This window comes from Seriola dumerili, unplaced genomic scaffold (genome assembly GCF_002260705.1).
Source record: "Seriola dumerili isolate Sdu_G_001 unplaced genomic scaffold, Sdu_1.0 BDQW01000122.1, whole genome shotgun sequence".
NCBI lineage: Eukaryota > Metazoa > Chordata > Actinopteri > Carangiformes > Carangidae > Seriola > Seriola dumerili.
The window spans coordinates 1950515-1974108 of record NW_019174377.1 but is presented as its reverse complement, the minus strand read 5'-3'; the positions used below and the strand labels follow the sequence as shown (position 1 = coordinate 1974108).

The 23594-nt window shown below is 39.5% G+C and overlaps 2 protein-coding genes across 2 annotated transcripts; one reads left to right on the top strand and one right to left on the bottom strand.

The window, feature by feature from the left end:
• Nucleotides 1-4130: 4130 nt before the first annotated feature.
• Nucleotides 4131-12000, bottom strand: aasdhppt (aminoadipate-semialdehyde dehydrogenase-phosphopantetheinyl transferase). Its single transcript, XM_022748497.1, has 7 exons — nt 11608-12000; nt 11400-11513; nt 10737-10857; nt 9653-9774; nt 8705-8866; nt 5036-5104; nt 4131-4857 (listed from the first exon to the last, which is right to left on the bottom strand). The coding sequence occupies exons 1-7, from the start codon at nt 11776-11778 to the stop codon at nt 4690-4692; spliced, it is 927 nt and encodes a 308-aa protein (XP_022604218.1). The 5' UTR covers nt 11779-12000; the 3' UTR covers nt 4131-4689.
• A 2075-nt stretch (nt 12001-14075) lies between these two features.
• msantd4 (Myb/SANT DNA binding domain containing 4 with coiled-coils) lies at nt 14076-17491 on the top strand (the record flags this gene model as incomplete). Its single annotated transcript, XM_022748421.1, is given in 5 exon segments — nt 14076-14249; nt 15061-15156; nt 15293-15592; nt 16734-17406; nt 17409-17491. Coding segments are annotated over 5 exon segments (1326 nt in total), but the record flags the coding sequence as incomplete, so codon positions are not given.
• Nucleotides 17492-23594: the final 6103 nt, after the last annotated feature.

The window sequence follows — 23594 nt, the reverse complement described above, 5'->3', positions numbered from 1 at the left end:
CATAAAAATGCCAAAAAATGTCATAGTATAGCATGGCATAAAAATGTCAAAAAACGTCATAGTATAGTATGGCATAAAAATGCCAAAAAACGTCATAGTATAGTATGGCATAAAATGTCAAAAAAACATAATCGTATACTAAGGCAGAAATGGTCATTAAAACGTCATAGTATGGTAAGGAATCAAATGAAATTGTATTGGAAGGCATAAAAATGACAAAAAACCTCATTGTATAGTATGGCATAAATATGTCAAAAAATGTCATAGTGTAGTATGGCAAAAAAGTAAAAAAAAACAACATCATAGTATACATGGCATAAAATGTCGAAAAAACATCATCCTATATGAAGGCATAAAAGGTCATAAAAACGTCATATTATGGTAAGGAATCAAATGAAATTGTATTGGAAGGCATAAAAATGACATAAGACGTCATTGTATAGTATGGCATAAAAATGTCAAAAAACGTCATAGTATAGTATGGCATAAATGAAATTGTATTGGAAGGCATAAAATGTCAAAAAAACATCATCGTATAATAAGGCGTGTAAACGTCATAGTATAATAAGGCAAAAAGTGCCAAAAAAGTCACATTATAGTCAGGCAAAAAATTTCAAAAAACCTCTAGTATAGTGATGCAAAAAGTGTCACAAAACGTAATAGTATAGTAAGGCATCAAAATATCAAAAAACATCATAGTATAGTAAGCTATTAAAACGCCAAAAAATGTCATACTATAGTAAGGCAAAAAATGTCAAAAAATATTGTATAGTAAGGCATTAAAACGTCAAAAAATATTGTATAGTAAGGCATAAAAACATCATAGCATAGTAGGGCAAAAAATGTCAAAAAATGTCATAGTATATTAAGGTATTAAAACGCCAAAAAACGTCATAGTATAGTAAGTCATAAAAATGTCATAGCATAGTAAGGCAAGAAGTGTCAAAAAACGTCATAGTATAGGAAGGCAAAAAATGTAAAAAAATTTTTAGTATAGTAAGGTATAAAAACGTCATAGTATAGTAAGGCATAGAAATGTCAAAAAACATTATAGTATAGCAAGGCATTAAAACGACAAAAAATGTCATAGTATAGTAAGGCATAAAAACGTTATAGTATAGTAATGTAAAAAAAAGTTTAAGTATAGTAAGGCACATAAACGTCATAGTATAGAAAGTCAAAAAGTGTCAAAAAACGTTATAGTATGGTAAGGCATAGAAACGGAAAAAAAACATTCATAGTATAGTATGGCATAAACACGTCATAGTAGATAAAGGCAAAAAATGTCAAAAAACGTCCTAGTATAGTAATGCATAAAAACGGCAAAAACTTCGTAGTATACTCATCTATAAAATTGTCCAAAAATGTTGTAGTATACTATGGCAAAAGACGTCATAGTATATAGTAAGGCATAAAAATGTCACAAAACGTCATAGTATAGTAAGGCATAATAATTTCAAAGAAATTCATAGTATAGTTAGACATAACAATAAAAAAAAGTCACAGCATTGTAAGGCATAAAAACGCAAAAACCATCCTTGGTTTAAAAATGTATTGAATAGTAAGGAATTAGAATCAGCAATTAACCTAATGTGCATTTCTTTAGACTGTGGGAGGAAGTGGCATAAAGGCATAAAGTCAATAAGTCATAAAAAACATCATAGTACAGTAAGGCATAAAAAGTCGTGGTGTAGTAAGGCATAAAAACGTCAAAAAAATGTCATAGTAAATTAAGGCATAAAAATGTCACAAAATCTTATAGTATAGTAAGACATAAAATGTTGTCAAATGTCATATTATAGTAAAGTGTAAAAACGTCATTGTATAGTAAGGCACAAAAAGGCATAAAACGTCACAGTATAGTTATAAATCTGCACGCTCACTCTGCCGAGTAAAACAGTTGTGTCATATAGACTTGCTGGTTCTTGTGCTGATCCAGTGCAGAGTTTGATCTGGGCAGCGTTTTCCTCACATTGCTAAAACGTCAAAGAGCAGATTGCTAGGGTCATTTTTCACTTTAGCAGTCTTTCTTACATAGTTTCTCTTTTTAATTTAATTTAATATAATTTAGGGCTGAAACAGTAGCTCATTTAAGTGGTATCACTCTTTATCACAATGGTTGAAAAGAAGGAGCTTAAAAACATAAAGCTGCAGTTGTTTTTAAGGTTTTTAACTTAAAAACGGATTTTAAACTGAATCTTATTTTTAAAATGTGCTAGTGAAAGTCTAAAGGTGGTGCAAAATGTTCTCCTCTTCCAGAAGAAGAAACTTTGCTGTTATCCTCAACAGTAGGCTGAGCTGGGTCTCATCTCTCACCTTGGGCTAAACTCTGTCTGATGCCCAAAGCATTCTTTTCTCCATCCCACATGTGAAAAAAAAAACAAACACAGCAGTAAACTTGAAGCAACTAAAAATGGCCTCTCTCTGAGGAAAGCCTGTGTGACTCCAGTCTGACCCCGCTGCCTCGACTCGCCTCCTTCACTGCTGTACAGAACGCAAGATTTAAGACGGTGAGGAGGCAAAGTAATTCACTCCAGCTGGCGGCAATGCTTGCGTGTGTGTGTGTGTGTGTGTGTGTGTGTGTGTGTGTGTGTGTGTGTGTATGCGTGTGTGCGTGCATGCGTGTGTGTGTTTTCAAGCTGTTTTTCTTTCATTCACAGTAACACATGCACATGTTCACCCACACACACTTGACTGACTGCACTCAATCTCTGACATACTGTCTATACTTAGTTGTGTCTCTCACATACAAAGGACCTCCATGGAAGCCATCTGGACAGCAGGTTGTCATTTCATCAATACCCCTAATTCCCCTCTTTTTTCCTGAAATTCAAGGGTTACAAAAGTACATCAGTGCTGTGAAAATAATAAGGCATGGTGGTGAAGGTAGGAAAAAGAGTGGATAACAGAAATGTAATGAGAAATATAGCAATCAATAATTTCCTTCTCCAGCTGTTTTGGATTAGAATTGATCGTCTGACTTTAATTCATATGTAATTATAAATTCACAATTGTTTTGGCAGTGGGATAACTTAATGATCTTGGCTTCACTTCATGTGTTTATGTATCCGTTCACGTAAGAGGGAGGGAAGCGGGAGTGTGTAATGTCACAGACATGGCGCATGCATATTATTTGACCTCTAACTTCCTAGGATAGCCAGTCATTACACTGTATGTGTGCAGATGAGAAGGCTTATGATTATAGGTTGTGATTAAATTAATGTGATGCAGAAAGGAACCTGTAGACTGGCAGTGCATCTACGAGCAGACCTCCAGAGAAAGAGAGAAAGAGAGAGAGAAGATGGAGGAGAAATGAACTGCAAAGAAAAAGAGAGGGAGAGAGAGAGGGCGAGAACGTGATGGTCAACTAAATGTCCTCGACTAAAATAGATACACTACCAGATGGAGAGACGAGATAGAGATGGAGAAAAGGAAAGAAAGATACAAAATGACAGTGATAACACAGAGGAAGCAAGAAGGGAGAAAATGAATGCGAGATAAGACTGAGGTTAAAAACAGAAGCGAGGGTGAAAGACATTTAGCTATAGAAGAGAAAGACAGAAGCAGACACAAGCATCTCTCTCTCACACTCACTCACATTCACATCACATACATGCACATATGGGGTTGCACATTATGGCTAAAATCTATATATGAATATTACAAAAAAAATATTTTGGATATCAATATAGGTCATGATAAGGCAAATTAACATCAAATGTAAAATAATGAAATTGAAGTTAAAATGAAATGTGCTCCACTGTTGTGCTTCACATTATAAAATAACTTCAAATGTGTAAAACAAAAGCTTTCATTAAAAATTTTTTATAAGCAATATTTTTTTGCTTGAAATCAATATATCAATGATATCAATCAACGGCAGAATTTTGTAGGATAACACAATGTGATCATGATCTGAAATACCACTGAACACTGATAAATAATATCGAATTATTTTTCCAGCTATATGCACATGCACCTGTAAGAGAGGAAGAATGAAAGGACACAGAGGAGAATGACAGCAGAAGTGAAAAGATAAAAAATTTACAACCAAGTGTGCAGCAGTTATCAGATGTTTTATCTGAACTCAATAATTGCAAGAAAAGAAGAAACTCTGTCCGATGTTCCTATTTTTACACTTTTTATTGAAACCTTGCATCTATGACCACATAGAAATTTGACTACAAGTAATTTTTCACCTTCTATTTATATGTGAAATAAGATTGTACATTATATACACATACTTTGTATTACAGATGTTTTTCAACCAATGAACAATTCAAGAGCTGTTGGGGTGTACAAGGATCAGTTATTACATAAAATTACATAATCTACATGTGTTTTATTTGTAAAAGACAGTTTCATCATACTGTAAACACAAACTCAACACATGGCAAGAAGAAGTTAATGAAATTCTTTTGTGTGTGTGTATGAAATGTGTAAAGGTTTTGCATTATCTGAACTGAGGATCTAAAGATAGCGGGTGTCAGATGCTGTATAGATTCTGAAGTCCTCTCACACAAACCTGTGATTTTTGGTTTTATAAATAAATTTGAAAGGACTGGAGTGGACTTGAGTTGAATGAGAAAGCAGCATCAGTGTCAGTCTACATGTGTTTCTTCTTTGGCACTTCTGAAAGGTGCACGTGTCTGTATGTACAGCAGGTATGTGTCAGTGTGAGACAGGTGGTTATTTGGATGGGTGTGTCTCTCTCTGTCTCTGTGGAGCTTCAGCCTTCATCTTGAAGCTATCCCAGTAGGCGGGGTCTTCCTCTGTCAGAGGTAAGGCTGAGGCGATGAGGTCGCTGAATGACAGCAGGGTAAATGTGGTGGGAGGAGGAAGAGATGACGGATGAGGCTGATGGGGGGATAGAAGAAGAGAGGGTTTAATTATAGAAAGAGACTATAATGTCTAATAGTATTGCTATTAATGATTAATTTTAACCATTAAACCTTTAGCCTATACTCCTCACAAAGTTATTCTGAATACAAGCAACTGTCAAATGTTAAAACTTATAAATGTTATGTATCCTTACTGCAGAATCTGCTTTGTCCGCTGGTCCGAGTGCCACAGCAACATGATGGTCATCATCCAGCAAGCTCTCCTGCACAATCACATACACACACACACACACACACACACACACACAGACATCAGCACATGCAAATACGGTGTATAGCTGGCATATCATACTAAATAAAAAAAATCACCTTTAAGCTCATTCAAATTCAGCGCAAATACACACGATGACAAAAACTGCATACTCCTACATCCTTATCAGACGTTCATTCAAACATTAACCTAGCATGCGTCCACTCATGCATAATCTCTTGAATACATTGAATATATGCATGTGAATATCTACATGTAGTATCTGTCTGCATGATTTCTAAGAAGACGTGAAGAAGAGTGAAGGTGCAGTCGGATAACCCCTGCATTTACATGTAACACATTGCTCTCCAGACGAAACGGTGCCTGTGATACCAAGAAACATCAGCTGCATATGTATTCACTGAAAATGTCACCATAGAGGTTGTAGAAATAAATCCATTCTACAGTACATATGATTAATACATGTGGCAAAAGCAGATTCATATCCAGTTTTGTGAAATGTATGAAGTGTGAAGTGAATCGATGCAGATGCTTCCCCATTGTTGGCCTCCTTCCTTTAACATAAAACATGCTATGGTTGCATTTGCATCTTATATTCACATTTTAAAGAACACATACATTTCTCAGCATGCCCACACCCATTGGTTTGGGATTGTGTCCACTCTGTAACATGTACTGCATATACCAATGGTGTGATTGTTTTTTTCTTTTATTAAAATTGTGTATTTTGCCTTTGATATTGGCAAAATACACTTGGTCAGTAACAGGTGGTCATGGTATGTATGTGTGTGTGTGTAGTGGGGAGTTAGTTACAAAATGGCAGAGAGTATGGCAGGGAGAGACATCACCACCTAGAACTGTATTCAAATTTTTTCATCTTTTTTGTCACTTTGCTGATAATAAAGAGGAGAGCACTGGTGTCTTTACAGTCTGTTTTGAATGTATGAGTGTTCTGTTTATAACTTCCCTCAGCATCTGTCTCTAAAAGCCTGCAGGGGTGACACCACCAGAGGTCAGCAGGAAGTAATAAGTCTTATAGCTGCACTCTGATCCAGCCAATCAGCACACAGTGCGGAAGAGGATGTGAGGTCAACAGCACTGCTGCTCATCTCTCTGGTAACACAGCTCTGAGTGCGTCTATTTGTTTTTGAGACCAATCCGAGAAATCGATTCGCTTTGAGTTCATTTGACCTCTTTAGGTGACTGCAATCAGTCGCTGATCACAAATAATGATGTGTTGCTGTTGTTGAGGAAATACAGAGAGAAGAGCTGTTACACCGAGTGTAGTCAGGTGTGCATGTTTTTGTGTCATTACACTTTACTAAAATATGACATTTTATTTTATTCAAGTGCGTGACCTCCTGGTTTGTGATGTTATAATTTATTATAGCCTCCATGTTTTTGTATAGTATTCAGTGTTACCACTAAACTCACTTGTGTATTTGTCTGGTTAAATCATTGCTGACTACAGTTGGCATATTCTGGAGGCATTAATGTCAATCTTTTAAGCAGACTTGCACACTTTGTTAAACTGTGGACAGTGGGAGGGTATTCCATGGCTGTTCTACCTCTATTTGGTAATTTTGCCCTTATTTTTCTTTTGGTCACTTTCTAAGCTGGTCATATGTGCATTTTGTCAATCTGTTTTATTTAACAGTCAACCGAATCTTTGTGGCTCTTCTAAACATGGAACTGTTGTGAAGCTTGTTCCTACATCTGAATTATAACACTAAATACATACAAAAGTGTAGGGGGACTTTTTCAGTTTTATAAAATAAATTATTAAAATAATAATAATAACTACTTTTCCTCTTTGCTTCATTTATTCTTGCAACAACCTGCATCTCTTCATCCTTTGTACCCTTTACAAATCCTACATACTGTACAGTATGTTGCTGTTAATTCACTTTTGCCCTACAGTCTATAGTTCTATAGTTAAAAACAGGACACATGCATTACCAGCTACCTGCGATCGATACAAGTGAGCTGTTATTCCCTAGTGTGAAAACACAGACACAAAAACAGCATTAGACCACCATGACCTCGACAGAGGAGAGGAGAGGAGACGAGAGGAGAGGAGAGGAGAGGAAAAGAGAGGAGAGGAGAGAAGAGGAGAGGAAACCTTCTCAAACCAGTGGTAACCTTTTAGCAGTCACTTCCTAATCCCTCTGCCACTGGGCATGGAGGACAGGAGTGAGGGGTGGAGAGGAGGAGGAATAGAGAGGAACTACAATTACCATCTCACGGTTATATGCCTCCACCCACCAGTCAAGTTACAGGAAATATGGTCACAATCTACTCTTCTGCCCTTGAGTTACAGTGTTGAATAATGGCCAGAAAAGATTATGATGTCACAGTGAAAGGTGACCTTTGACCTTTTGGATATAAAATGTCATCACTCCTGTTAGACCTTTGTGTGAAATTTTGTCATAATTAGTGTATGAAATCTTGAATTATGGCCAAAAATGTGTTTTGTGAGCTGTTGGAGAGCTGTGAGTGTTTGTGACCTTTGATATTTGACCACCAAAATCTAATCAGCCCATCCATGAGTCCAAGTGAACGTTTGTGGTCAATTTTAAGACATTCGCTCAAGGCGTTCCTGAGATATATAAGAGAAGGACATATTGCAGAGGTCATCAAAGGGAAAGTGGAGAGGAGGGGGAATGAAGGTGATGAGAGAAGACAAGAACGGAAAAAGAGGAGATGAAATGGGAAATAGAAGGGGAGAGGAATGATGATTCTTCTGCTCTGACAGAAAGCTGCACTCCTCTGATCTCTTGTCATGGAGGGCTGGAGGGCCACTTGAGAGCCCCCCTATCCACCTTGTCTGCGTTTCTCTACAGGACCACCTGTGACTCACTTTGCAAATACCTCCCAGGGGGCAGCCACTGGGAGGCGGAGCACTGAGGACCCCACAGCACCCTCCAGCACCCTCCAGCACCACTGCTTTTAAGCTCTTTGGTTTCCTAAAGGCTTCCTCCAACTGCTGCAATACATGCTACTCTTCTAAAAATGACACGAATCTCCCTAATAAAATAAAAAAATAAACAATCACCAGTCAATAACTGTATTAGAGTTTTTGAATGTATCACATGATTTTACAATAGAGATGGAGTTGCCTCAAAAAACTAGATGTTCAGATTTCCATTCGTCTAAGCACTTAAAGGACTTCTCGTCCATGTAGGCTTAAAAGTTGAGAAAAGAACCCATTCTGGACACTAATGAGCAGTGAACACAGAATCCAAATGAAATATCTAAGCCCATTGCATCTTAAACAAGCTATGACACTAGTGGAAAACAGAAAATAAAACAGTTTGGCAAAATGCCTTTTAAATCTGGCAACTGATCAGCAGCCGAAATCATTGTAGGCTGCTTCCAACACAGACATGTTGCTGTTTCACTTTGGGATGTGTGCAAGCCCACGCTTTTTTGAAATGTAGTGGCTAAACCATTGCATCCATCTTCAGTCTGTTTTTAATTTGTAATTTGACAGAACACGCACAAGAAAGACTAAGTCAAGCTTTTAAGGAATGTTGATAGTAGTTTTTTTTTTCCTCTTGTACTCATCGCACTTGCCATCAAACAGACTCACTTCAAATATCCAGTCCTCTTCTTCTTCCTCATCTAGATGCATCTTGGTCTGGCGCAGCACCGGGCCCTGTGTGAGTGGTTCAGAAGGCAGGTGAAACTCTACCCTCTGTAGGTTGAAGCCCAGACCTGTGCCAATGGCTTTGATGAAGCTCTCCTTCAGGGCCTTGGTGGAAAGGGAGCAAACAATTTCAGTGGCATGCAGGAAATCATCACAGGCACATAAAGAAAAAAATTATGTTTATATGTCTGACAGCTGAGAAGGACAGTCTGTGTGTTCTTCTTTATGTGTGTGTGTGTGTCTTGTATTTTGGCTCAGTAGCACAAAAATTTTAAACCACAACAGATGGGAATCTATGCACACATGTACAACAGAGTGTGTATACAAAAGAGGAACTTTGTTTGTGTGTGTGTGTGTGTGTGTGTGTGTGTGTGTGTGTGTGTCCAGCCAAATCCAACCCTGCTCGGCAGCCAATGAGCCACAATAACAGTATTACAAGGCTAATTGCCATGGCAACCGTCGAGCTCTGTCATTAGTCAACAGTGTGGTGATGATATCAGAGTTTGACGTCTCTGTGCCACCCTCTCAATCTCACAACATCTTTACTTAGCACCACCATTGCTGTTGCTGTCCATCTGTGTGTGTGTGTGTGTGTGTGTGTGTGTGTGTGTGTGTGTGTGTAGGAAGGAAAGAAAATTAGATTAATGTTAAAAAGGAAAAAAGGGAAAAGAAAGAAAGGATTGTGTGTGTCTGTGAGGATGAAATGCACAATGTGTCCCAATGTGAAGAAAAGACAGACATAAAGAAAAGTGCATCTCAAAGGATATTGGCAACGTTATTTTCTCCCTATGTTTCATTCTCACACACACACATATACAAAAAAAAAACACCGCCTGCAGGACCCAGCAGCAATGCAATGTGACGACAGGGTAGTGTGATTGCTATGGTTACCCAGTGGCGGTAGAACGCGGCAAGCTGCTGGTGCTCTGAGCCGGCTGATTGGATGACGCTCCACTCGTACGCTGTAAACTGACGAGTCATGATGCGGAAAAACTCCGGCACAGAGCTGCTACCTGGAGGGAGGGAGGGCAGAAAAGACAGGGAAGAGGAAGGAAAGAGAGAGGAAGATGGAGACAGAAGGGAAGGAGAGGAGGGAGATGAACAGAAAGCAATGTGAGGAAAGACGAAGATGGAGGAAGGTGTCAAATGAAAAAGAGTTTCTTAAGATTATTTCAAACACAAAGCTTTTGTGATTCCTGTGGACTCGCAAGCATGTAGTCCACACACACACACACACACACACGCACACACACACACACAAGAAGCCTTGGCCTACAGCTTTCACACCCACAAGACAACACTGACCCCTTGTGGTTGAGTTGGAAAATACACAAACAAAGCCATCTCTGCCTTATCCTTGTTGTTTTCTGTGTGTGTGTGTGTGTGTGTGTGTGTGTGTGTGTGTGTGTGTGTCTGTGTGTGTGTAATAACATGTGTGTGTGCTTTTTTGTCCCGAAGTCAAACTATTTCCCATGCTTAATGCCAAAACTGTTCAGACTGCAGTCCTCTCAAAGCCTTCTCTTACTCCGTTTTCTCCATTTTCTTCACACAGCTGACCTTACTCTCAAAGCTAGTCTCATCTGGCCCACTACTTGACTATAGCTGCTCACTTCTTTCCTTTGCCTTTTTTCCCAGATAATATTTCAGCAAGTGACATCTAATCTCCTGGGATGAGGGGGCTTGTTTTTTGCCTGAAGAAAAAACACAACAAATTTACAATGTATGGCCACTTCAGGTTGCTCTGTTATGTGTGAGCATGTTCATTCAGCTCTAAGGAGGATGTCATTTTACTCATGGACTATACTGGTTTCTGTAAGGATTATCTGTATCCAGTTTGAAAAATTGGAAAACTATAAACTATAAAAGCTCTATTTTTATGATTTAATACCCAGTGATATATACATAGATCTCAGCACATCTGCAAATATTAATTGATATTATTAGTGTTGCTTTAAAAGTTAACCTCAGCATTTACCTGGCATGGTGGTTTTCATGAGATCCACTCCCACTTGCCCCCCCTGCTCTGCAGCGAGTACAGCATAGTCCCCCTGGTGAGAGAGGTTGAAACTCCAGGCAGCATCTGAATCTGAACTGTCCTGGGTGCAGACGATGAGAGGGGAGATATTGCAATAATAAATATACTCAATTATAGGAAAATAAACATGAGTATCAGGGAACTACTTGGTGGCTTCTATGTTAAGTTCTAGACTGAAATAGAGAAAAGTAAGTCAAACAAAACTGTTCAGGCTGTAGTGTTTATTTATGTCTTGAGCTTAGGATGACCAGTGTCGAGGTTGCACTTAGGCTAGGGTTATGGGGTATTGCTTGTTCGTGGAAAAAAATTAAACAATTATAACTTCTTCAATGAGGACATAATTTATATTGTTACAAGTATGTTTTATTAAATTATCATTTATTAACGGACTCCTCTTATGGGTGCCCACAGGACACACTAATAAACACTTACATCTGCTTACACAACTACATCATAGTGTGTTAAAACTAAATGTTAATATACTGCTTATTACTGGGGGGGACTTAAAGTAAAGTGTTAGAGTGTGCAAATATGATTTAAAGTACTAAACATCCAAGTGTGTCTCCCATCTTGCACTGCAGTATTTGTAGAAGACCAACTAACCATCAGCGGTGCTGTCAGGTAAGGTTTCCCTCTGGGAGATCGCTCCAGTCTGATCTCTGTCCATGGGACCCCCATCCTCTCACAGACAAACCTCCTGAGCAACAACCTGCCAGCCTGACGGGGTAACATACACACAGAAGGTTACAAACGGGTATCCTGATATGATGTGAGAGGGGAAGCTGACAGAAAGTTTTACAGTCAGACTCACCATGGCTGATTTCGCATCCTTGGCAAACACAAACTGCCCGATCCTGTCTTTCTCTTCTCTCTGAATGCAGCGGGCAGCGAACAGCCAGTCGCACCTGCTCGGTGTCCACGACCCACAGCGAAAAGCCCACCGGACAGACCCCATCTCCTCACCTCTGTCCCACCCTGTCATCTGGACTCGACTTAACTTCAGGCTGCTCACACACTCTTAGTGAGCTAACGTTAGCATCACGCGTTAGCATGTAGGGGTTTGACTGGCAACAACACTCAGGAAATGTTCAATCTGAGACATTCCGGGTTTCACTGGTGAGCAGTGACATGAGAGCTGTTCATAAAACTACTCTAAACAGACCCGAGTTACAAACAGTTTGGCTGAGACAGCAGTGAGTCCCGGCGAGAGTCAATGTCGTCATAAGTGGGCGCGGTGGAGGATTGACCAATAGGAGCGATCAACTAACGACACCTTCACATGCTGCCAGGAATATTTTAAATACAAACAAGTCGCGTTGAAGTAGTGAGAAAAATGCCTTGATTGTACTGCAGTGTTCGCGTGGTTGAGATGTTACACTTGAGAGGGAAATGTGTGAGGTTGTGTGAAAACGGTAAAAGTGTCGTATGTCACCCAGGTTACCTGAAATATATCACATCGCGTACAACTCTGAATAAGTGGGTACCCCCTCTCCACTGCAAAAGTAGCGATGTGCTGCGTGTAAATAAAAACAACAACAAAAACAAAAACTGAAATTCTTCTATTGCAGGGCTATTTCAACTGACTTTCCGACTAGCATCTGAATCTTCTGCACAATTTGAAAATCGTATTATAAGTTTTCCGAGGTGTCCATGAAAGCAGCATGAAAATTGCATTTCTCCGATGTTGTTTTGCTTGCGGTATATCTGTATGCTCAAGGTGAGTTGTTTTCACGATATATCACAAATAATGCTTCACTGGAGGTGATAGGAGGACAGACAATGCATAAAAGAACATTACTTTTCTGATCGTGATGATGAAAATGTATTGTGTTCGTCTGGTTAGAAAAATAAGAATCTCCTTATATCCCTCGAAAAAAAAAATCGTTATTTTAATTAGAAATATTTAGGAGACACACGAGGGCATAACCTAGAAGCACATATAGCATATATAGGTATTTTGTGTGCATATAGGCTAACAGTGAACGTACATGTAAAATATTCATGAAATGTATGTTTTTATGTAAATTGACTATTTTTAGTATATTTTATAAAATATATGTATTAGATTGTTGAGTGTTTGGCTGTAGTAGCTAAACAGGAGAGGTAAGAGCCACGTTGCTGGTTAAAGTGCTGCAGAAAAAATTGGTACATCAGCAGAATTTCTTTGCTGACAAGTCAGCATCTGCAAATTCACCATGTTTTCATTCAACCTAAAAAAAAATCTGCATTTCTGTTTATTGACTGTTAATTGACGATTGTTTTATATTTTAGTTAATGAGGGATCATTAATGACTCAAAAATGAATGATTGAATGAATGAATGAATGAATGAATCACAAAAATAATTCCCACACTGCGACCCATAAAAAGAGCATCTTTCCAGTGATCTACCATAAAATGAGTTTCCACCTTTCCACCTTAACCTTAACCTTAAGGCACCACATGTCAGCATTTCCATGTAAAAAAAAAGGTGACAGTAACGTATTATACTTAAACTACATGTTATGTGCTTTATTCACTTTATTTATTTATTTATTTGCAGACTGTTTTCTCTATGTTGTAATTTGGCTGCTTCTTAGGTCACATACAGCTGTTGCATGTATGTTTGGCCTGGAAGAGGATATCATTCATCTGTGATTTCTCCCTTTTTTCACATCAAAGGTTTTTAATGTTCTGATTCTCAACATTAACTACTCTGTTTTATCTGCAGGAAGACTGCTGAGCCATTTCAGCCTGTGATGCTTCTCTACCCATGTAAACTCCTGGCAGCCTGGCAGCGATCCAGTCCAGAAAATACAGGTGGAGAATCCAGCAAATCTTGTTAGAACAATTCTCTCTGGCCTCACCTACATCACATCAGGGCCTCATCAAGGCAGGGAGTGAACCCTCCACTGAATCTGGGAAAAAAGAGGGCTTTTGACGATTTACTCCTCCAGCACACCTGGCGTGACCTCTGCAGCTACACACACTTCTTTCCACTGGATATTTTCAGAACTCCAAGTCTCGGATGTCGTTACACAGCCTGTAGTATAACAGCTGGGATCAGTCTCCCACGTGGGAAACATCACAAGGACTGCTGGAGCCACAGCAAAATTCCTCCCCAATGAAAACTGTTGTGTTTTTGATGGGAAGCTATACTGCTACATATGGACTAACCTTTACAACAGATGTCCACACTTCTCTCCATCTGAGGGCTGTCACCTCTTTACTCTGACCTTTGACCTGCCTCTCTCTGTAGCCTTGTTTCTGTTGTCCCTCTCTCTTCTGATAACTCCACCTCTTTGTCCCTCTGTTATTCTCTCTATCTTTCTTTACCCTCTTTGCTGCCAAGCTGGATTTCCTGCAGGTGAAACATCTGAAGAGGAAAAGGAAGAGCAACTACAGCGTGAGAGAAACACAGACTCTCATCAGGGAGATCCACAAGAGGAGGGATGTGTTGTTCTCCAGACAGCAGGTGTAGCTTTTCTCTGATCATTCTCTGTGATCTCTGTCGTCTGAAGCGTGTGCCAAGCTAAGCACATCAGCAGCAGCAAGAACAGCGGCACAGACCAATTAGCTAATTCTCCTGTCCTGTCTAATTAGCAACTTTCTGCCTTTCTGTACCTCTTTGAAACCTCAAAGTTAAATGTGCAAATTAAGTTTTTAAACCAGTTTTTTTCATGTAAGTCTCAATGAGTGTACTCACTCATTGTCGCCAAAAAAGCTGCACTCATGTTTTTTTCAGATTTATAATATATACAGAATAGCACAGATTCGTTTAGGGGGGTTTTGACACAGTTTACTGACATGCTAATCTAAAAAGCAAGTCACAGCTACAGGTAAAAAACTAGACTGATCTATCCCCCAGGTCAATATATTGGCCAATATTAATAGATACACTGGCACCAACATCTATGTAGGCCAATAAGTTACATGAAACTGCAGTACAGAAATGCCAAGATATGTTTAAAATCATTTAGAAGCAGTGTCTCATTATCTCCATTGACCACCAGAGAGCACTGATGGTTTATTTTCCACCTGAAAAATGTCTTGCATACACAAACTTTGGTCACAGTTCTTAAAAAAAAACTTTACATTTAAGGGATACTTGTCAAAAATGTTTATATTTTGCATTTATGAAAAAAAATCTAACTATTGATTGATATATGATTAGCAGATTTTTAAATTATGTATCACCACACTCCACAGCCAATAAAGCTCCTTGTCAGAATAAAACAATGTAATTGTTTGTTCTTGATCTTCTTCTCTTCTTTGTGTCTTAACAGAACACAGCTGTTAATGAGCTGAAGAGACAGGCATGGGAAGAAGTGGCACGAGGTGTCAACTCACTGGGGGAGGGCGAGTTACGAACTGCTGCTGAAGTGTGTTTATTTCTGTGTTGAAATCACACTTTTATCATCTTCCAGTCTTTATTTCTTGGAGTTCCTTCAGAAAAATAAAAAGCTCACCCTCTTTAATTTCTTAATTAACGCTGGTTCCTGAACTTCTCTTTTACAGGTGAAGCGACGTTACCTGGACTGGCGTGCACTGATGAAGAGGAAACAGCTTCAGGCCGAGTTCTCTCTCTCCTTCTCCTCACCCTCGTCTCTGGCCCCAAAGACGGAGTACGATCAGTCCTCCCCTGAGCATGAGGCAGCTTCTCTGGGGTCTGGGTGCGACCAGCTGCTCGACCTCTCAGGCCTCCCAAAGGACTGTCACTGCGACTGGCCGGAGCTGGCGGCTCTCGGTGAGCCGAGCGGTCAAGCCTTGATGGCACCGCCAGACATGAAGATGGAGGACCACGTCAGTGAATACAGAGTAAGAGACAGAAACGCATCATCCAGTAGTGCCTGTGTGTGTACAGTAACAACAGAAGACAGAACCTTTGTCCTTACCCCACAGATTCCCTTTATAGGTTACATATTCTGATTAAACCTATCAAAGTCTATTGAATAAATTTTCATGGACGTGAGGACGAAGTGATTCTCTCAGACACTTTAATGCTTTTTGATACAGAGCTCGTGTTAAAGCCACTCCTGTTATGAGGGAACAAGTAGTCTGTATTGACATGTAAGTATTTGCTAATGTGTTAATTAGCTTAATGAATGTCCTCACCAGCAGAGGTAGTTAGGTTTAATATATCACTGTGATTATGTGACACATTATGTAGCTCAAGTGGCTCTTGTTAATCCAGTCTTTTGATTTGGCTCATGTAGGTTCACAAGGTGGAGATCGAATTAAATGAAAGAGGTATTAATTAATGAGGATTTAGTTTAAACTCGACATCGAAATGTAACTTTTTTTGTGATTGCACAAAGATCTGTTAACAGTTATCTTGAAAATGTCTGACCTCCTTGGCTGTAAGTCCTTTTATTACTAATTGTTACTTGAACAAATCTTCCATTTTACTTCTTACCAGTGTTATTACAGCGCATCCAGTCTCAATATCATCAGCCAGACAATCTGCAGTAGTGTTAGAGGTGGTTTTCTGTGTCAGACCACAACATGGTAAACGTATAGCACATGAAAGTATCAGTTGGAGTCTCATTGCTTTGGGGTGTAAATCATTTAGGAGACGAACCCTTGAGATACAAAATACTACCTTACAGTGACTCAAAAATGGTAATATGCTAACACACAAAATAAATCTAATGTCAGTATAAAAACTGTACAACATTCTGTGCATCATAGATAAACAATATCGAAGCTGGAGAAGTCTGCATATTCTGATGTTTAGTCTTTTGTATAGGTCAAACCTACATTTCCCATAATGCATGTTGATCACATCTTCCTTCATCTTTCATTAGACATTTAGACATTTGAAAAAGTCTCTCCAGAGTGAAATTACACAGCTGTTCTCACAAGCTGAGTAACAGTACTTGCATGATGAGTAAACTGAACTACATACTGTATGTAAAATCGCAAGTGTCCCTTTTATGATGTCACTCTCTCCCTCCAGCTGGATGGTGATGGTGATGTGGGAGATGGAGAAATAGATGAAGATGATATTCCCTCCCTCCTCAGCGACATTGAGTCACGTGGCGACGGGCATGTTGGCGATGTTTACTGCCACAGTGACTTGGGCACGCTCGGCTCTTCCAAGACTCCGAGCTCCACCACCAACCGAGACCTGCCGCTGGCTGCCGGCCTGATGGGAATGGCGCCTCATGCTCTGAGTGGACTCAACAATCATGAAAACATGGGCGCAGGGTTTCTGGTCGCTGTTGAGAAACAGCGACTGGAGCTGGAAAAACAACGCCTAGCTGTGGAAACCGAACGCCTGGCGGTGGAGAAAGAGCGGCTGGTGGTGGAGAAGGAGCGACTTCATCAGATGGAGGTGGAGAGGGAACGACTGCAGCTGGAAAGAGAGAGGTTGCAGGTGGAGAGGGAGAGGCTGAGACTTTTGTTCCTCAGCCAATCAGAGCACATAGACTCCTCTTTTAACCTGCCACCGCAACAAGGCCCGCCCTCGTCCTCCACGCCTTCTTTATCCTGTACTCATGATGGACAGAGGGAGAGAGAGAAGGAAGGTAAAGGATGGATGTCGGTGGTGGATCTGGAGACAGAGAGGTTAAAACTCGAGAAAGAGAGACTGCAGCTGGAGAAGGAGAGACTGCAGTTCTTCAAATTTGAGGCGGCAGACTGCAGATTGAGAGAGAACGCCTCCAGGTGGAGAAAGAGAGAATGCAGCTGCACAAAGATCATCAGAGCCACTGATTACAGAGAGAAAGTGGAGGGTGAAAGTGACAAATAAATCAGATTTTCACCAGCTTCTGAGTTTTTCTTTTAATACTGAAAAGAACACAGCATTTGCATCAGAGACTGCTTCCTAATCAACCCTAATTTCATACACCCACATATCCTTAAAGAAGGTGTGAGCCACTTAAACGATCATTACCGATTAGAATTTGGCCAAGGAGAAGACAGACATGGAGGGCTGGCATATTTATGACCATCACGATAAAGCAGTGCCTTATAATGTCTTCATGAAATGGGTTGACAGGACAGAAAAGATGCCATGATAATAAATATGTTGGAGTTGTTTGGCACACACAGCTGGTTATTAGCGGAACATATAACATACATTTGTTTGCAGATGTTCAGTGCCCCATGCAAATACACTAACGCACACAATGTGCGGTATAGAACATTAAATGCCGAGATATATGTATAAATGTTTTGTATTCGTATATATGACAGAATGGGATCGTGATGTCTTAACCCTGCATTTATGCATCAAATCTGTGCCAGTTAATCTACTGCATGGGTGCTTGCCTCTATAATGTAGCTTCCAACATTGAAAAAAACAAAAGCACACAACTGTTACTTGTACAGAGAGATTTTCTATGCTGTTTATGTTTTGCTGTCAAGTGCTTGTGTTAAAATATTGTTTACATGGAAATAGTTGTGACTTTGTGCATTCGCCTGCCAGCTTTAAACTGATATTTCACATTTGTTATTTTTCACAGCAGGAATTTTGTAGCAGGAAAAGCGTGTGTGACAAGTGTGTTTAACAATAACATTGACAATGGCTCTGTTCTATTCAATTGTCCCACTAAGCCACGACAGTGTGACAGTGAGGACCCTCAAACTGAAGCAGCTAATCATTTCTATTGTTTACACCTGTGCTTTACCCACTGTGACATATGTGAAAATGTCTTCTGTGAAAAAGGCCTATTGATGCTTTTGACATAAAGATTTGTGGACTTGGGAAAGAAGATCTGTGGTGAGCAGCCACTGGATGTTTGGTTTACATGATGGAAAATTAAAGTATTGCTTTAAAGTTATGTTTTCTTCAATTTATACTTAACTTGTTCAACTTAAGTTCTGTTGTGCTATAAACATACTGTAAAGTGTTACTGGCTACTGGAAACTACACCACTCTTTCCCCATAATACAATACCTTTTGGTTATGTTGTAACAAACAATTACTTTTTTTACATCCTGAGTAAATACCAGTTTGTCTCTTTACAGAATTTATTACCCGACCAGCAGACTTATTTTATTATTTTCTTTTCTCTATCTGTGATATGCATGTACATGTATTTATATGTCTTTTTTTATCATTTCTTACAGTCCCTGTGGCTCTATGTCACTAAGTTTGTAAGGAATCTTTGTTGAGTACAGGAAATGTGACTTCCAGACAAATTTTGTAGTGATCAGAGGTGAATAAAATCTGCATTACACGTCCAAGCCCTGAAGTACTACTTTTGACGACCAGCCTCTGTGGTCTCTCTCATGTCTTTATGTTCTTTGTATTGCCTTTGAAGAATAATGGCAAAAGAGAATAAGAAGACAATTGGGGGTTCCCAGATCAGTGCAGGCAAATGAGAGGAGAAAGAGACAAGCATTAAAAATCACTTTGAAAGCTTAACACTGATGCACTGCACAAACCCTGTTTCCTTAAAGAGTCAACTATTGAGGATTTCAGTAAAACTGATGTAACCTGGTGACACTTGTGCTTTTTTTTTTTTACATTTCAGTTTTAAAATGTCTTACTGTACTATACAGTATGTCCCAATGGCATGAATGCATAGACAATATGTTTTGTGTAAAAACTGCAAAACCGGAGCCACAGACTCTTAACCGAACAGATACACTAAAGCTGTTTAGTTGGGGATGACAAAGACACATCTAAATCCGTAAGTGAGACCTCTTTTAAACTCTAGAATCACCTGAGCTCCTAAACAAACAGGGGGCTCAAAGCACGCAGATCGAATCACAAAGACTAGTTTATTTTTCCGTCTAAGGATTATTTTGCTGTCTGCCTGTGAGATGAAAGCTACATATATATAAAAGGTCCTTCTTTAGCTCTATCTGGATTTAGAACTGGCAAGGAAATCTACCATATTGTTATGAGAAGAGTACCTCAGCAGCACTAGAGGCATGCAGAGACTTGACTGACTGCTGCGCAGATTATATGTGTGTGTCTGAGACATGGCAACTCTGGCCAGAGGTGGAGAATAAAATGGTATAATATTTTCTTTGTGGTACACAGTTTTGAATTTGGAAAATCAAGCCAGCTACAGTTAAAATGAAGAAAAGGAACATTCTGGGCTGAAACATTGTCCACAGACTGAGATGCCTCAGGCCATCTAGCAGATTGTTCCACAGGTGATGATGATAAAAACTACAAGCTGCCGGCCCATTGGTCACACACCTCACTGGTGGTACAGCTTTACAGGTCTTTGCCCATCTTTTCCCCTAACACCTTAAAAACATGTCTGATATTCAGTAAACCCTGGTATTTTGAAATTTGAGGATCCAGTGGATGGACCTTACAGGTATTTCTGAGCAGACTTGCTGCAGAATTTTTATTTGACCAATAATTTTATTGCTGTTTAGTTTAGTTTAGCCTGCTGGTAGTAAAGGTATGCATTTTCTTTATCACTGGCAACTTTTCAACATTCTGCTGTGCTCTTGTTCAGATGTAAGACATCATCATCATAAGTAATTAGTGATGAGGATTACATCATTAGGTGACACATACTGTATAGCTGTGTGTCATCTGCATAGCACTATAAATACACTCAATTGCCATTTTTAGGTACATCTAGCTTAAACTGATGCAGACTAATACAGCTCCTGTAATAAATCCTACCTCCATGATGTTCAGTTTTTAATTGAAAATATTTTAGAGAGGCACTGATTTAGGTTAAAATACACTGTTGCTCATAAAGTTGAAATAAAATATTTTTTACCTCTTTCCATGAAATGATTGTGACAATGTGATTTATTCTTGACAGATACAGTGTATATCTTCTTAAAGCTTTAGTAGTCAATCTCTTCCAAAGTGATTACTGATGCATTTAAATAGGAATAAACAGAGGATTGTGTCTGAAAACAAAATTATTCCAACTTTATGGGCAACAGTGTATTAATGCTTTAACTCCTATTTGAGCCCATATTAACCCTCACTGGGGTGGACGAATCACTATTTAATTAGGATTATTTAAGTTTGATGTCTGGATGTGGCAATGTGAAACATGCTATACAATACAAAACTGTTTTTAAAAGGATCAAAGAGCATGAAGGTATGAGTTCAGTTATGCCACTCTAAGAAGAGGCCATGTCAGCTCTATATTCAGACACAGAGTGGATGAGCAAGAGCTATTAAGGCTTTCTGATTAAATATGATCTAAATGTTGTTATCTCGTCTTTGAAATATTCAGCAAACTCATCACATTTAGGAGAGAAAGTGATATTGTTGGAGCCATTGGGCACTGCATTAAAGAGGCTGTCAGTAGTTTTAAAAAGCACTCTGGGGATATGCTGCTTTTTGCACCCAGCTTCAAGAAGTGAACTCAGTTGCATTTATAAAGGCATTACTGAAGTATTTCTTTCTCTATAATTTCTTTTGAGACCTGCAGTAAAGAGTATGTGACATGCACTTGTATGTAACCTGATCCTGAGGGTCAGCGGTCAATCTGACTGTGAATGTACACAATATGTGATATATACTGTCAAATATCTTAATCACAGGATGAAGGAATACTTGGTGGAAAAGCAGCAAATATATATTTTTCACAGTGCATGAAAAGATCTATGATAATCATCCAGATACCAATCCTGGCTTTTCATCACTTGTAATCAGTTCCATTTGATTCACTCTTAAATCTAAAATGAAAATATTTAGTCACACTTTTCAGATGGCTACGAAAATGATTTATTCTTTAGTCAGTCAGAAAATGATATTCTTATCAAATCAACCCTGTAGAAACACAGCTTTGAGTGTTTGTTTCTTGTCATCTCATGGTGCATCTGAATGACTATAGATCTGTATATGCACTGTATATAAGTATGTACTGTATACAGGAACCACACTTGAGCAGCAGTCTTGAAATAAACAGACCACAGCACCACCAGCAGCACAATAAAACAGCATTAGGGATGAGCTGCTTGCATTAGGGTTTTGGAATTAGGGCCCGAGCACCAAGGGGTGCCAGATCCCTGGCACTGAAGGTGCAAGGAACCTATTGTTTTTGTAGAGATTATTATTATTCTTTTGGAAAAATGCATATTTCAGGAGCTTAAGGCTCCATTGCGTCCCCAAACACACAGGGCCGTGTTAGGATCATAGACTGTATATAAAGTTAGGATAAAGTTGCTTGGATGGTTTTTCGCTGGACAGTAAGTCAGCCATTTTGAATTTCATGTTTCAATTTTCATTATTCAAAGACATTTTTGTGATCTTTAGGATGAGGATGTGCAAAAACCCACGAAATATTGCAGCCATGTTACATCTACTAAGTAGTTCGTTTGATATCGCAATTGGGCATGGGTGTGGCATATCGGCTCTATAGCACCCCCTAACTACTTTTAGCATTGGAGGGGCAAGGGGTGAACATAATGCATATTTGGTGCATGTTCTTTAGTGTCACATAGTGGACACAGGAAGTGATACAAAACATGCAATACATAATGTCCGCCACCACACACTCCACGAATGACATAACTTCTTACTCATCAGCGTGGTGCCCGATACTTGCACAAATACACAACTGCGTCAAATGACCTCTTGCCAGCCCACCAAACATGCACAACAGTGCCAGGGCCTGTTCAATGCTGCTTGCAGCTTTAATTTAATTTCTTATTTGAGATGCCTCAAAGAAAAAGAGAGCAGAGGAGGTGGTCATGATGGAAAACGAGCAGTGGATGAGAAATCATGGTTTGAGATGGATTCCCAAGAGAGAATGATGCAAAAATGGAAAGACGGAGTATGACAGGAGGAGGGAGGATAAAGAGAATGAGGAGAGGAATAGAGAGTAAGAACAGAGGGGAAATGAGGAGGGGAGCTGAAAAGAATGGGGCATAATGCAGAGCTAAGAGAGGGAGAAATGAAGATAGAGACTGAGAAAGAGGAGATGAAATGAGCCAATAAAAATAAAAAGGTGAAAAGGCTGTTTTCACTCTCCAGTGGCGATAGAGGAGGCAGATTGAAGGTGTGTGTGTATGTGTGTGTGTGTGTGTGTGTGTGCATTTGCATGAGAAGGTGCAAGGTTAAAAGGGTGGCAAAACTGCCTCAAAATTGTTATTTTGCTTCATCTTCGGGTAAATGGGAAATACTTGTCAGTAATAACCCAGCATGGTATGTAAGTGTGTGTGAGTGTGTGTGTCTTGGAGTGTGAGTGAGATGGGAAATAATGGGAAATGCTTGTCAGTGATGGCTCTGCATTAGGAGTGTTAGGTCTCCATGGATTGAAAAAAGAGGCCCAAATGACAAAATCGCAGCGGGGAGCTATTAACCCTGTAGCTGCTGGTCTACAATAGAAGAAACTGCTCACAAACACAGAACTGCGGATAAAAAAAAAAAAAAAAACTCAGGTATGGCTCAAAAAGCCAGCTGTCCTTCAAGACATATCAAAGCCACTGGGTAATTGATTCAAATTCTGGCTGTGGTCTGAATGTGATCTCCTGTTAAATCCTCCGTTGCACCTGTGTTGTAATTTTCAAGACCCTGATGGGTACAAATATAATAAAAATCTTCAACTAGGCTCATGACTGCTTACTGAATTTCAACAAATGTCATTTTTAGCCATGTTAGCGGGGTAGCTCTGGGAAAGTCAGTCACTTGTCCACCACTTTGGTCCCAGCTGAATATCTCAACATCTATTGGAAAGAAAGATTGGTCCCCAGAGGATGAATCCTATTAATGTTAGTGAGCCCCTGACTCTCCCTCTAGCACCACCACGAGGTTGACATTTGTGCTTCTGAATGAAATGTCTCAACAACAATTGGATGGAACTGTGCTACACACATTCATGTCCACCTTTGGATATCACTTTGCTGATACCCTAACTTTTTGTCTAGGTCTCAGGTC